Source organism: Theropithecus gelada, chromosome 3 (assembly GCF_003255815.1).
Source record: "Theropithecus gelada isolate Dixy chromosome 3, Tgel_1.0, whole genome shotgun sequence".
Classification (NCBI taxonomy): domain Eukaryota; kingdom Metazoa; phylum Chordata; class Mammalia; order Primates; family Cercopithecidae; genus Theropithecus; species Theropithecus gelada.
This window is the reverse complement of record NC_037670.1, coordinates 105660105-105674642: the sequence shown is the minus strand read 5'-3', so window position 1 is coordinate 105674642 and position 14538 is coordinate 105660105. Positions and strand designations below refer to the sequence as shown.

The window sequence follows — 14538 nt, the reverse complement described above, 5'->3', positions numbered from 1 at the left end:
AGTACAGCGATGCAACTAGTTCTCACCAATAAAATGTGAGCAGAGGGGATACATGTCAAATCCTGGCCAAGAGTTTATGAAGCAGGTATACCCCTTCTACATACTCCCTTTTTGCCTGCGGGGTGTAAGTGGTAAAGAGGCCCAGCCAATAGAAGAACCATAAATGGAAGACAAGGTTTTCTAAAATTCTGTGTGGAAGAAAATCACCCACCAACCAGGAACACACACATTGGACTGTTATGTGAGCAAAACCCTCTACTCTTTGAACCACTATACATTTGGGTGTCTGTTTGGAACTGGAGCAATGCCTACAATAACAAATGTAACCAACATATTAGGCTTAAGAGCATTAAATCACTTGAGTATTAGAATTGTAGGCCTTCTTCCTGGAAAATACAAGAGGGACCAGCAGAAAGGGAAGGGAAACAGTAGAAATAATAATGTGAATAGCTACAAACATTTTCCACATATATAACCATGTATTACATGCATTACACATACTATCTAATTTCAATCATTCCTCACAACAACTTTAGTAAATAGTACTGCATTATCACATTACTCAGATGTAGAAACTGAGGGAGACATGTAATACTCAGGAAGTGGAGGAGCCATGATTCAAATCTGTTGACTCCATAGCCCACATTCTGGTTGAATACCAACTCTGTGTCCTAGATATTTTATACAATTTTTTCTTTTTAACACCGTGTAAAATAAGCCTTATTATCCCCATTTTAAAGATTAGTAAGCTGAGATTCAACAAAGATAAATGATTTGTCTAAGGTTACAACTGGAAAAAATCGAAGCCCAGATTCAGGCCAAGATCTGAGTGACTCTAAAGTCACTGAGAAATGAGTCCCTCATTCTCTTTCCCTTATACCGTGGAGGTCAGAATATAGATAGAGGGAGATGTCATGCAGAATGTATTTCACTCTATTTAAGAGCTTCAGATGTCTCAGAGGTTGATCTGTTAGGCCCGTGACTGTGTGACCACTGTAGTCATTGCTATTTGTCAGTTTTGGGGACCCCAGAGTTTCTGTTGGATAGAGGTCATCAAATTACCCAGCATGTAATCGAGGCTATTTTTTAAAACTGATAACAAACTTGTTAGGCTTGAAATAACCCCTCCTTTGCTATAGCCCAACAAGAGGTATCCTCAGCCAGGGGTGGATCAGTCATGTTCAAGCCTACAGGAAGAGCAAAAGCCAGGGGCATGGAAGCTAATTCTCTCAATGAATAAAGCATTTATGCATAGGAACAATTATAGTAGAGCCAGTCCACAAATCTACCTCATAAAGTCTTTAAAGTCAGGAGGGCTACCAGGAATTGTGTTTATATAAGGACTTCTGGGTCCTCTGAATATAAGTACTAAGGGAATGTCAGGGTTGATCAGGACACTGGAACTGACTTAAACAAGGATAGAGAGGGGGAAACTGGCATAACTCCCAATTAGAAATGAAGAATGGGAGAAGCCATCCACGTCTGTCTCCGTGCTTTGTAACCTGGGTGGTCCACCCTCTAATCACATCCCTCCTGGCCTCATATTGGCTACTTGGCATATAAAGGAATTCCTCCAGACCCAGCCCCATTCTTTCTCCCTCCTGACTTAATCTGTGGGACTTCTGATCTATATCTGGGTTAGTGCTGGAGGCTCACAGTGGGACAAAATAGTAGCATCATATAACTTCCTGACCTGTGACATGAACCATTTTAGGATCAAACAGCCACAGTCCCATATTCATCTATCCAAACAACAGACATTTGTGGTTGGGAAAAAGCACCAAGGCCCTGAAGGAGCTGGAGTTCCTCTTCAGTGCAGAGCCAGTTGGACCAGCAGAGGAATGGCAGGAGGCTGCCATGGTACTAAATAAACAGGGGCGAGCCCATCGTGCTCTCAGGGTTTTCCAGGACCAGAGCTACCACAGCAGCAGCCCTGGGTGGTCCCAGAGCCCCAGGAAAGGCAGGGGAAAGAGGTTCCCAGAAGATCATACTCTTCCACATACAGAATCAAGAGATTGGGAAGGGGTATGGAAAGAGAAGCCCTTCTACTCCCACATTCCTTCCAGTCATGTCCTTTCATTTTACAAATGGTAGCCAGAGAGAGTCTCTTCCAAACTGATCAGATCATTCTTCAGTTGCTCCTAGGATTAAGGCCAAACTCATTACTTGGCCTATAGGACCTCACAAGGGGCCTGCCTACTGCTGTAATCTAAATTCACTCCATTGTGCCATCCTCTATACTCTCCAGAACCCAAAGTCTATTTTATAGCCTGTATATCCCATGAGGACTAAGTTCATATATTTTTACTCACTACTTTATACTAGCACTTGGCTTATATGCCTGACATAGGTGGTGCTCAATCAGTATCGGTTGGTTGGTTGAATGAATGAATGACTGGCTGAAGAGCCAATATTCCAGCAACTAAGTTAGGTGAGTGCTGAAGCAAATCACTTGTGATTGCAGCTACAACCCTTATTTCTCCAATAAATGGAAGCGGATAGAGAGACAGAGTACAGTTCACGCTTCTGTGTTAAAGGTTAACAGCAACAAAGGTTTCCATCAAAGCCTACTAAGCACACACATCAACAGAAGCAGATTTCACTGATTCAAATGCTCTTTGGAAAGGGGTAGGAAATAAGTCAACAAATGAAGGTAAGAAATGAAATTTTACTGTTCCTATATCCTTGAAATGACTCAGAAGAATGCCACCAATTTGGTTTTTCAGTTCCCTCCCTTTTGCAGCGATGGTATTTCGTTGGTGCAATAGTAATTGCGCTTTTTGCCAGGGTCATGAAAATGAGGTGGAAGTCCTGAGGGACATACCTCTGCCCTGCTGCCAACTGGATGCCAGGCAATCCAATATGTCTAAAGAGGTTTTCCTGGTTGTTTTTGTTTGTTTGTTTGTTTGTTTGTTTTTTGGGACAGAGTCCCACTCTGTTGCCCAGGCAGTACAGTGGTGCGATTTTGGCTCACTGCAACCTCCGCCTCCAGGGTTCAAGTGATTCTCCTGCCTCAGCCTCCTGAGTAGCTGAGATTACAGGCATGCACCACCATGTCTGGCTAATTTTTGTATTTTTAATAGAGATGGGGTTTCAGCCTATTAAATATGAGACCACCATATTTAATAGGCTGGTCTCAAACTCCTGACCTTGTGACCGCCCACCTCAGACTCCCAAAGTGCTGGGTGGTTTTTTTGTTTTTGTTTTTGTTTTTTTTTGGAAGACAAGTCTCTCTCTGTCATCCAGGCTGGAGTGCAGTGGCACTATCTGAGCTCACTGCAGCCTCTGTCTCCTGGGTTCAAGCGATTCTTGTGACTCAGCCTCCTGAGTAGCTGGGACTACAGACATATACCACTACACCAGGCTAAGTTTTGTATTTTTAGTAGACGTGGGGTTTCACCGTGTTGCCCAGGCTGGTCTTGAACTCCTGACCTCAAGTGATCTGCCTGCCTTGGCCTCCCAAAGTGCTGAAATTACTGGCGTGATCCACCGCACCCGGCCTAGAGAAGTTTTATGAGTGAGCCTTAGTCAGAGCGCACTGCTAAGCAGCATCAGGCTACAGCCCTAAGTGAAGGAAAAACTTATCTCATTTCTGATAAGATGGGGATACGTGGCAGCTTTGATTTTGGTTCTTTCCTATGATGGGAGGCTTCAGGACCTGGTTCCATCCAGGATGGAGTTTGGACACAGCATAACCCTGAGAGCATAAGGATGGGCAGGAAGCCAGATAAGTTATAGTTGGTAAAGATTAATTAAACCCAACTCGGGCGAAAATGAGGAAGTATTTCCCAGATAAGAGAGTGGAGAAAACCGGCCCCACGCCTAAAGAGGTGGCAGCAATAAACTAACAGCATGTGTAAATTGAACTTATGTTGGTGACAAGACCTGTGGTTTGGCATAGGTTTATTCCCTAAGCAAACTCATGTCAAACCGTGTGTACAGCACTACCACCTTTTAACCTTAGAATTTAAAGATTAAGTATGAGATTGGTGTTGTTTATGAGAAAGCAGAGTTTTGCTATATTTTCTTTTCAGGGCTTGTACTATATGGGCAACATGCCTATTTGGCCTTTGCTTGGATACTCAGCCCGAGAGATGAACAACTGTTATTTAAAAGACCTGCTATAGAAGCTCTAGACATTGTGTGATAAACTGGAGATTTAACACACATTCTATGAGTTCTGCTCTTGACTGAGCTCACTCTCTCTACACAGAAGTAGGCGGTTTAATTTCAACATGGGATTTTCACATTTATTATCTTAAGCTCCTACTGTCTCCTACTTACTAAGAAGTTCTGCTGTTTGAAAAGCAGTTTATTTTTAATGTTTCCACATTTTTAGAATCAATCTCAATCATCCAGAGGTGAATAACTCAGTTTCAAAGCTTAAGCACGGTAAATATATATGTAAAACGAAAAACCACCTCATGAGGGGGGCAGCAGTGGAATAGGAAAAAGAGTGAACCGATAAGAACAACAACATCAACATATTAGAAGCAGAAGAGGGAATTTTTTAGAATTACGTAGTAACCTGTAGATGCCAAATTTGTCTACTGAGACATGCGAGACCCTGAGAGTCCCGCCATGCTGGATAAGCTTGATGCTGCTGACACAGAAACAAAGTGACATGTAGATGGCTATGAATTCCAGTAACACAGATTTAGGGCCTAGAACAGAGGTTCTCACCCTGGCTGCTCAGGAGAATCCCTTGAAGAGCTTTGAAAACTACAGCACTCACGCTGTACTCCCAGAGATTTGGATTTCGTTCCTCTGGGAAAGGGCATTAGTACTATTCAAAAGCTCCCTAGGTGATGCCACTGTGAACTAAGATTGGGAAGCCCTGGGCTACCATGGAGGATACAGGTGAGGAAGGTGAGGGGGAGAGAGAGAGAGAGAGAGTGAGCACAAGCGAGAGAGCGAGGGAGCATGAGCGAGCGAGAGAGAGAGAGAGAGAGAGAGCAGCTGAGTATAAATCATTCAATTCACAAAGAAAGGAGAGCAACAAACCATAGAACAGTTCAGTTTTGCACCAAGCAATTTATATAATGTTTAGCATTTGCTAAAGGATTGTACTCATACCATTTTTACACTTCCAGATGATGTCTCTAAATACTGGATGCCATTTAACTGCTAGGCTCACAATAAATCTATTTCATAATAGCCATTTTTGTGTTATCAACAACCTCTTCTCTCCATCACTGTGGTGAAATCAGAGGTGACTCCAGCACAACCCCATTCACTTACTTTAATTCCTTGTGATCCATAGCCAGGGGGACCAGGAGGGCCCGGCAAGCCTTTCTGCCCAGTATCACCCTGTTAGAAGATGGGGAGAATTTGAAGACAAAATGTAAGAAGATCGAAGAAGAAAGAGCGTTAAGTATTACTACTCTCAGCTTCATTCTTACTTCAGTCTGACCAGGACCTTCATGCTGCCTATAAGCTACTTCTGATTTTACTTCAGGTGCTTCCCCAATATTTTTAAACCACAGAATTCTTTGCAAACAAAACCTTATATATAATCCAAATAAAAATTAAGCAGTAAGCAGAGCTGCTTGGCCTAAGCAGAAATGGAGGCCCAGGGCCTCATCTGCTTGGGCCCCCTTCACTGCCCTACCACCAAGCCCAAGAACACCAGGGCTGCCCTGCACCACATATGAAAACCACTGACATGTGGCTCCATATAGCTTTAAGATGTTGCTCCATTTCTTTTTTTTTTTTTGAGACGGATTCTCGCTGTGTCTCCCAGACTGGAGTGCAGTGGCGCAATCTCAGCTCACTGCAAGCTCCACCTCCCGGGTTCATGCCATTCTCCTGCCTCAGCCTCCCAAGTAGCTGGGACTACAGGCACCCACTACCACGCCCGGCTAATTTTTTGTATTTTTAGTAGAGACAGGGTTTCACCGTGATAGCCAGGATGATCTCGATCTCCTGACCTCGTGATCCACCCCCCTCGGCCTCCCAAGTGCTGGGATTACAGGTGTGAGCCACCATGCCCGGCCTCCATTTCAATATAAGGTGTGATTTCACTGAGGTTGCAGTTAAAGATTCAGTGGATATCAATGTCCAAATTTTTAGGAAAATATGTAGATGAAGCAATAAGCAAGTGTAGCATTTCCCAGTATCTGTTCATAAACTGAGCCCATGTTTCTTTGGAAACACTTCGTGGTGGAATAAGATTAGAAAATAGCATGTGCTTTCCCTTGGAGATCTCCAGTGCACACTAATATAGTAGATTAATGGCTCTAACAAGTCCCACAATAAAGAAATTAGTGTAAAGTTGCTTATCCCAGAAGTTCCTAAATTAACATTGGATGGAAGAAACCTTCAGAAATGCTGAGTTAATATAAGTTATTGTATAAGTCTGTCTTTTTCTTTCCAGTATAAAAAAAAAAGCTTGATTTTTTTCTGATTATAAGAGGAATACCTGCCCATTGCAAAAAAAAAAAAAAAATTAAACAGAAATAAAGATGACATGAACAAGAAAAACAGACCCATCTTCCCATCACCCAGTGATAATGACTACTAACATCTTGAGGGGATTGTCATCTATTTAAAGTGATCTAGAAGGTTCAAAAATAGCACACTGCCAAAATGGAGTTGATGGACAAAACAGAGATAAACTGAGAATCCTGGTAATTCTGGGATGCTCAGTAAAATCTTTGACTCATACAGGCTTTTCCCTCTCTTCTCTGAGAATGGGCTCTAATTCACTTCTGTGCATTTTCGGCATGAATATATCAATTCAAAATTTGAATTTGTCGTAGGTGGTTCTTTGACATCTATTTTCCCTATTGAACATGCTTGCTACTTCTTTACCCTACGTTTGAACAAATCAAATAAATTTGTTGAGCAAGTGAATGAACAATTAAAACTAGATTTCTCAAACTCAGCACTATTGACATTTTTTAGCTGGGTCACTCTTTCTGATGGGAAGCTGTCCTGGGCATTGTAGAATGGTTGGCAGCATCTCTGGACTCAACCTACTACAACCAAAAAATGCCCCTAGGCATTGCCACATGTTCCCTGAGGCCAGGGAAGGGAAACAAAGTCTCCCTCTCTGAGAAACACTGGATTAAAAGAATAAAAGGATGAATAACCACCAAACTGAAGGAGACATAGAAAGGAGGGAATATGGGCCAAAAGAAGTTGCTCTCGTCTTCTCCAGGGACAATCAATCTAGACTCTTGCACTGACGCCCTGCCAGAGTAGCTGTGGCACACAGGACACAACACATTAGCAGGTGACCTGTTAAAAGGCCACCTGAGGCACCTCTGCCAAAGTAAAGATGTGCTTCTTGACAATGGCACAGCCTCTAAGAAACCTGGAAATGTTCTGAGCACTTTGCAATTAAAAAGAGGCTGACTTGCTCATTTCTTTTGGGGGAAGTAAACGGCTTTATAAATTCAAATGTTCTATTTTACTGAATGTTCACCTAATACGAAAAATAAGACTTTTCATCAGTCATCCAGAAAAAAAAATAAGTCAACACCAAAATGAACACTTCCTATGAAGCTACTGTTCACTTGTTTGTCACTGATGGTATCTAACCCTCACACAGAGCACTGAGCTGAGGACTCACCTTTGGCCCTTGGGTTCCTATGCCCCGAGGCCCAGAAGGACCTGGAGGGCCTCTGACCCCAGGCTCTCCCTGAAAAGACACAATGAATAACAAGTTACTAATTTTTTTAATACTTTATGTTTTTTTTCAATATATATGTTTTAATATAAAAACTTCTTGAATGTGACTAAGGTACTAATTGAACCCCCTTCTCCTAGATCACTTTTATGTTACCACTTGGGCAATCTTCAAACCAACAGATCCAGGTCCATTTCAAATTAATCAAGTCAATTAACTTCTTGGCAACATTTACTTTTATCAGAACTCTCTTCTCTAGAATTTGGAAAAGTAGTGTGAATAGAGGATGGAAGAAGGGACAAGAATAAAAAACAAGAAATATAATCATATCCTGAACTAGTTGCTTTTATCATTGTATGCCACAAAGATTATGCTATTTGAGTTAGAGATTGGCTCTATGATGTTTCTGCCACCTCATTAATTGGAACTGCAGGGTAAACTCTAAAAAGGATTTTCAACTTCACTAAGGCACGACAGCTTCATAGCTGGCAACTATTACCAGAAAATTGGTGGGACCTGATGAGGGTAGGTGAAGCCCTGTGGCTAGACCTACTAGAGATGCTAATGATGGGAAGAAGGAGAGAAATAAAAATCACTTCATTAGCCACCTTCTGTATTCCCAAGACAATGCTACACATGTTCATATATGTTATTTGATATAATTTAGTACTCACAATAATCCTGCATTATAATGATGTCTAGTTTATGTAACTTCTCTGAACCTCAGTAAATTCATCACATATGTAGAAAATCATATCTGCATTTCATAGGGCTCAGAATTAAGTGAGACAAAGCTTATAAGTGTTTCTATCATGATTTTTACCACAGAATAGGCACTTAGTATATGTCAGCTCCACCCCCCTATTTTATGAAAGCGGAAACTAAGGTTTGCCCAAGTCTGCACAGCTGTTAAGGTGCAGGGCTAGAAGGATGTAGAAAAACAGGAACCCTCATAATTACTGGTGTAGCCACTTTGGAAAACCGTTTGGTGGTTTAAGGTTCAACATAAATTTGCCATATGATACAGTCATTTCACTCCTACATACACACCCAAAGAAGATAAAAACGTATATCCACACAGAGACTTGCATATGAATGCCCTTAGCAGCATTATTCATAATAGCCCAAAACTAGAAACAGCCTAAATGCCCATCAACTGGTGAATGGACAAAGTCCTGTAAATTCAGCAAAAAAAAGGAATAAACTATGAATAAATGCTGTAACATAAATGAACCTCAAAAACATTATTACTAATGAAAGAAGCCAGATATCTTATATGATGACATTTACAAAAAATATCCAGAAAAGGTACCTCTATAGAAACAAAAAGGAGATTAGTCACTGCCAGGGCCAGGGATAGCAACATAGATTAACCATAAATGGTCTTGAGGGATTTTACTGAGGGGATAAAAATGTCCTAAAACTGATTTATGGTGATGGCTGTATAGCACAGTAGCAAATTTACTTAAAGAACTACTGAATTTTATACCTAAAAAGGATGAATTCTATAATGTGTAAAATATGCCTGAATAAAGTAATAAAGAATACAAAGAACCAGGGTCAGGCTTTGAAATATCTCCCAAGACCTTTGCCTTAGGTCCTGTTTTGCCCATATCCTGTTACCAGCTAAACAGCTTCTAGCTTCCAACATTGCAAAAACCATAAATTATAAGAAATGTTGAAGTTGTTTATCCAGAAAAACAGGCCATCTTTTAATTTACTTTCTACTTACAAACTCTAAAATACTTCTAGATAACACAAGCGCTTAAAAGGACAGGGGCCATTTTAAAACTGTACTTTATTACTGACTTAATTCTTTTAATATCTACTTTCATAATTATGTATTTCTCTTTTGCTTACAGGCCACTTTTAGTATACTGTCTCCATCTGTTCCACTTAGTACTCAGCTGCTTTTAAGGCTACAGGTGCTAATTATCTCTTTAACACCTCTCTCCTACTGACTCCCATCTTTGAGTGTCCCCAAGTTCCTGCTGGCTGAAAGGATCACTCCAACATCAAGGGCTCCAAGTAGAGAACATGAAAACCCTGTAGTACATACATTTCCATTATCACTCCTTTCTTGAGTACCTCTGAAGTACCTTCAAAGGGAGTGTAAGTTCACTGCCTGAAGTTCTCCAACTGCACCTGACTGATTCCTATACTTTGCTACATCTTAAAAGGGACATGTCTTTTCTCTTCCAAACATTTTGACACCCTCCAACAAAACAAGGAAGCATAGTCAAATAAATCTTACCCAAAATCATTGAATGTTTTATCAAAAATAATACTCCTCTTTGCTCAGTCACCCCAACCTACCCCAGATTTGATGGCTTCCTCTCATTCATTTCTGTTTGCCTGTGCCCTTCCAGCATGAGGTGAAAAGGTTAGGAAGGATACAGCCAGGTAGGGCACGGTGGCTCAAGCCTGTAATCCTAGCACTCTGGGAGGCCGAGGCAGGTGGATCACGAGGTCAGGAGTTCGAGATCAGCCTAGCCAATGTAATGAAACCGCATCTCTACTAAAAATACAAAAATTAGCCGGGTGTGGTGGTGGGCACCTGTACTCCCAGCTACTGGGGAGGCTGAGGCAGGAGAATCACCTAAACCCGGGAGGTGGAGGTTGCAGTGCGCCACTGCACTCCAGCCTGGGTGACAGAGTGAGACTCTGTCTCCAAAAAAAAAAAAAAAAAAGGAAGGAAGGATACAACCAGATACCATGTGCCCCCTGCTGTGATGCAGTAGAGAATACACCACCCTACCTATCAACATTCTGGCTTAGAAAAACTGAACCTGGATGTAAACACGCCTCTAGATCTACCAGCTTACAATAATAGACGGAAGATAGAGAAACACATTACACAACACCATGAGGATATCATCAGCAAATCCGTGAGTACAAATAACATATTCACTAATTGTGAGCTAAAAAACAGGGAGGAGTCAACTTTGATTAAAAGAGGTTTAAGAGCTATCTCAATCAAATGCAATGTGTGGGCGTGATGTGGATCCCAATCCAAACAAACCAATTGTAGCAAATGGATGAGACAAGCTCAGAAATTTGAATGCTGGATATTTGCTATATTAAGGAATTGTTCATTTGTTTTAGGTTTGATAATAGTATTACAGTCAAGTTTTTAAAAAGAGTTCTTACATTTGAGTGACAAATACTAAAGCTTTATATGGGTAACGTCTGAGGATTGCTTCAGGCTAATGCAGTGAGGGGAGGAGTGGAGAATATAGCTAAAACAAGATTAACTATGTTTTGATAATTGTTAAGGAAGTGTGATACGTAAATGAGAGTTCATTTCACTAGTCTTTCCACTTTTGTGCATGCTTAATTTTCATAATTTATAATTTATAATTTTTATAACAAATTATCTTAATACAATTTTTTTAAATCCATAAACAATACCCAGCAAAAGTCTCTCCAGTGAGCATGAGATAGTGTTGCTGTAATAGACCTCCTTCATAATAATTCATGATTTTAAAGATGTTAAAACTGGGCAAAGAGAAGGAGCACCCAGGTAGATTCAACATCATTAGAATTTACATGTGTTGTGTGTATTCTTGGGATGTACCAAATGTTACATAATTTTTTTTAACATAGGGGTATGGAGAAAAGGCAAGTTTTTTTTTTAACAAAGTAGTATGTTTTAAGAAAAAATTTGACACTCTAGTATTTAATTCACGATATTTTTCTTGTGAGAATGTTAGCTAAAACCTCCCCTCAACTAGTATTAATCATACTAATACCCCCACATGGGAAAGCAAGTGGGAAAAGCAGTTAAAATAGGTCCATAGTTTACCTCAGGCCAGCCTTGTCAATGCTCTGTGTTGCTATTCATTCTCTCCTTGATAGTCTCCCTTATTCACTTCCCCCTAACCTTCAACCTTTGGGAGTGTCTGATGGCCAACTGCAGTAGGACAGCTGACCCTGTAGATACCTTACTGTTCTCTCTGTCCTGCAGCCTCAGCCAATGAATTTAAGGTGTGTTCCATGTCATCTGTGGTCCTTCAGTGTTCACCTAAAACAAATTGTTCATCCTTATCCATATAATTGTTGACATATAGCTATGTTTCACATATCTAAATAATCTTTGGTATCTTTCAAACTATGGGAAAATAATGACATGTAGTAATGCTTTTGTGAATCTAATAGACTTTAAATCAAGTCTTAACATTCTGCAGATATTAGAATTGGTCTGTAACATAGCATGAGAGTTGTTCCTCAGTGTAAATGTACCATACTTCGATAGATGGGAATATTAGGCATTTAATGATCTGAGAATCCACAGAAGTTGCATCTCTCCACTATGGTGGGGTCTTTGAAGATGATTTTTTGTTGTTCCATGGGCTATGTGTCCATGTTAGGCCACCACACCTGGTGAATGTGAGCAAGAGAATTGCAGGCAGGTCTTACTTGGCCATTTGACGGCACTGGTTTTGTCATAAGGTAGCACCACAGGTACCTAAGAAGTGTGTTGACCTGTGATATTTTCAGATACACAGTTTATTGTCAGTGGATACAGCGACATTCACAAATAAAGGAAATTACAACAGGTTTTTGCATAGCTGGACATAGCTTCCCACGCAACAGCTGAGGGTTGTTGGAGCCTGCAGAGGGAGCCCTTGTATTAGGAGATAATGAACAGACATGCGAGCAAATTCTAGAGTCGCCATTGGCAACGACATCTATCACTTTCCTAAGATGACAGCCTTAGCCTTATCCCTACCCGCTGCACACACTCTCTCAAAAGAAGATAATGGACTGTTTAGATGGCATACCATTTCCTCTTGGCCCACAAAAGGGATTCTAGATGGGAGATACTGCTTTCATTTTCACAGGAAATGGCCAAATTTAGGTCTGTCTGCAGTACTTGTGCATATGAACTTAACAAATGATTCAGTGAAGACTACCTAGACCATAACCTTGCAGAGTGGATAATTTTAACTCCTTTAAAAATACACACCATCTTACGATAGTTCTAAAACTCATACATTGAAGCTTTCCCTTTTTAAATGAAAGAAGAAAAAGAGGAGAGCAAACACATTCATTTTCTCAGTAAATCTTCACTTTGGTTAATATTAAAACTATTATAATCAATAATAAATAAAAATAATACTTATTAAGTTTATTATGCAGCAGGCACTTTTCATTCATTATCTTACCTGATCTTATCAACATCAACTTATTCCATGTTACAGATAAGGAAACTGAGGCTATAGCAGGATACATGACTTGCCAAAAACCAGGCAGTCTGAAGCAATTCAAACCCAGGTATGACTCCAGAACCCATCTCCCATTTTGATGTTGGCTGGGACTAGATGCAAGATGCTAACTTTTCCATAGACTTTCTTCCAGCTGCCGTTTAATGCAAAGACCTCGGCTGTTTGGCTGTGAAACTGTGAAAGTCCTTTTCCTATATCGCCAATCACACTCTCTCAAGGAGAAGAACATCCTGAATTATAAGATTCATCCCATATTACATAGGTCCCACACAACCTGCACAAGAACCCAGCCCTCTATGTCTTCCCTTCCCATTTTCCCTCCATTGCTAATCCTCGGTTTTGCAGTTTACTCCAACGTGTTAATTGACTTCATTCCAGATCTCCTACCTATACCAATTCTTAATCTCTCTTCTTATCCATCCTACAATGTGCTTGATTTGGCAGTGTGATGCATAAAATGGTTACTACCACTAATTACATTTTAATATGTTAGAATTCATAAAGATGTTTTATGTACATTATTCTATTAATTTATCAGAATAAACCTGTGATATAGGCATTATTATCCCAAATCACAGATAAGAATGCTAAGCTTCAGGGAGACTGAACGTCTTGCTGCGGTCACACAGCAAGTAAGTGGCAAGGTTTCAAGGTAGAGCAGTGACAAAGAAACAACCCATTATACCTTATGAGTTTTCTAAAAATTTCAACACAATATTTGAGGAAATAATCAGCCCATTAGATTATTTTCCTCCCCCTCACTCCCCCACACACACTAATGAGGCTTTAATCATTCTCTCTCCCTTTGTGCCAGCTAAGTTCCTGCCACTCTTTGAGAAGAAGGTGGAAGCAAGATATACTGTTCCAAAAGTGATTTCATGCTTTTCTACTTTGGGGACAATAAAAGCAAATTAAATTCACTGTGAAAGAATCAGCCTCTTAAGGATGTTCCAAGGAATGGTACTCTAAAGATTCTGCTAAATGATGAAACTGAGGAATGACTGGGTTTTAAAATAAGGTAGAAGTCAAAGTGATGATAGCAGCTGCCTTATGTTTCTTTCTTTCTGGTTTTTAAATAAAATTAAGATATAACTACTCCAACTACCACAAACATAGCCAGAACTCTGGAATGAATTACGTAATTCCACCTATGTCATGAGTTAGTAGTTCTTGAACACCTCACTCATGGTAGCCAGAATATCAATGGAAGTTTTAGAGGCTTTTTTCTAAGCATATGCACATATTGGCAATGTGTATTGATTATTGAATGATATGACTCAGTCATTTCTCAATGACACCCTTTAATATGAATAGGAAGACAGTACCAACTGTCAGCATGATCATCATGGGGATGAGAAAAGAATTATACAAATGCTGGAAAATAAAGTTCCCAAATTGCTACATTTCCTCTCAAGTATTTTTTCACCTTTAAATTTCAAAGTATTTAAAGTATTTTTAATTACTTGAATCAATTTCTCTCCTAAAACTTTGATATTCACCCCCAAACAGCTGTATCTCATAGTCCCTGACAATTTTAAAACTTCTTGTTTTTTTTTCCTTTTCTCAAAATCAACTCATCAAAGATACACAAATGATGGCCTTTTGCCAAGAACTTCAGTGGAGAGGAAGAGTCGTATTTAGCTTGGTTAGAAACCTTGAAAACAGAAATATTGATAC

The 14538-nt window shown here is 40.1% G+C and overlaps 1 protein-coding gene across 1 annotated transcript in view; it reads right to left on the bottom strand.

The window, feature by feature from the left end:
• COL28A1 (collagen type XXVIII alpha 1 chain) overlaps window positions 1-14538 on the bottom strand; it is a 177854-nt gene that overhangs the window by 61441 nt on the left and 101875 nt on the right. Inside the window, exons 26-27 of the mRNA XM_025380068.1 lie at window positions 7577-7645; window positions 5242-5310 (exon numbers count right to left, since the gene is read on the bottom strand). Of these exons, the coding sequence (XP_025235853.1) occupies window positions 5242-5310; window positions 7577-7645 (138 nt within the window). The remainder of the gene's footprint in view (window positions 1-5241; window positions 5311-7576; window positions 7646-14538) is intronic.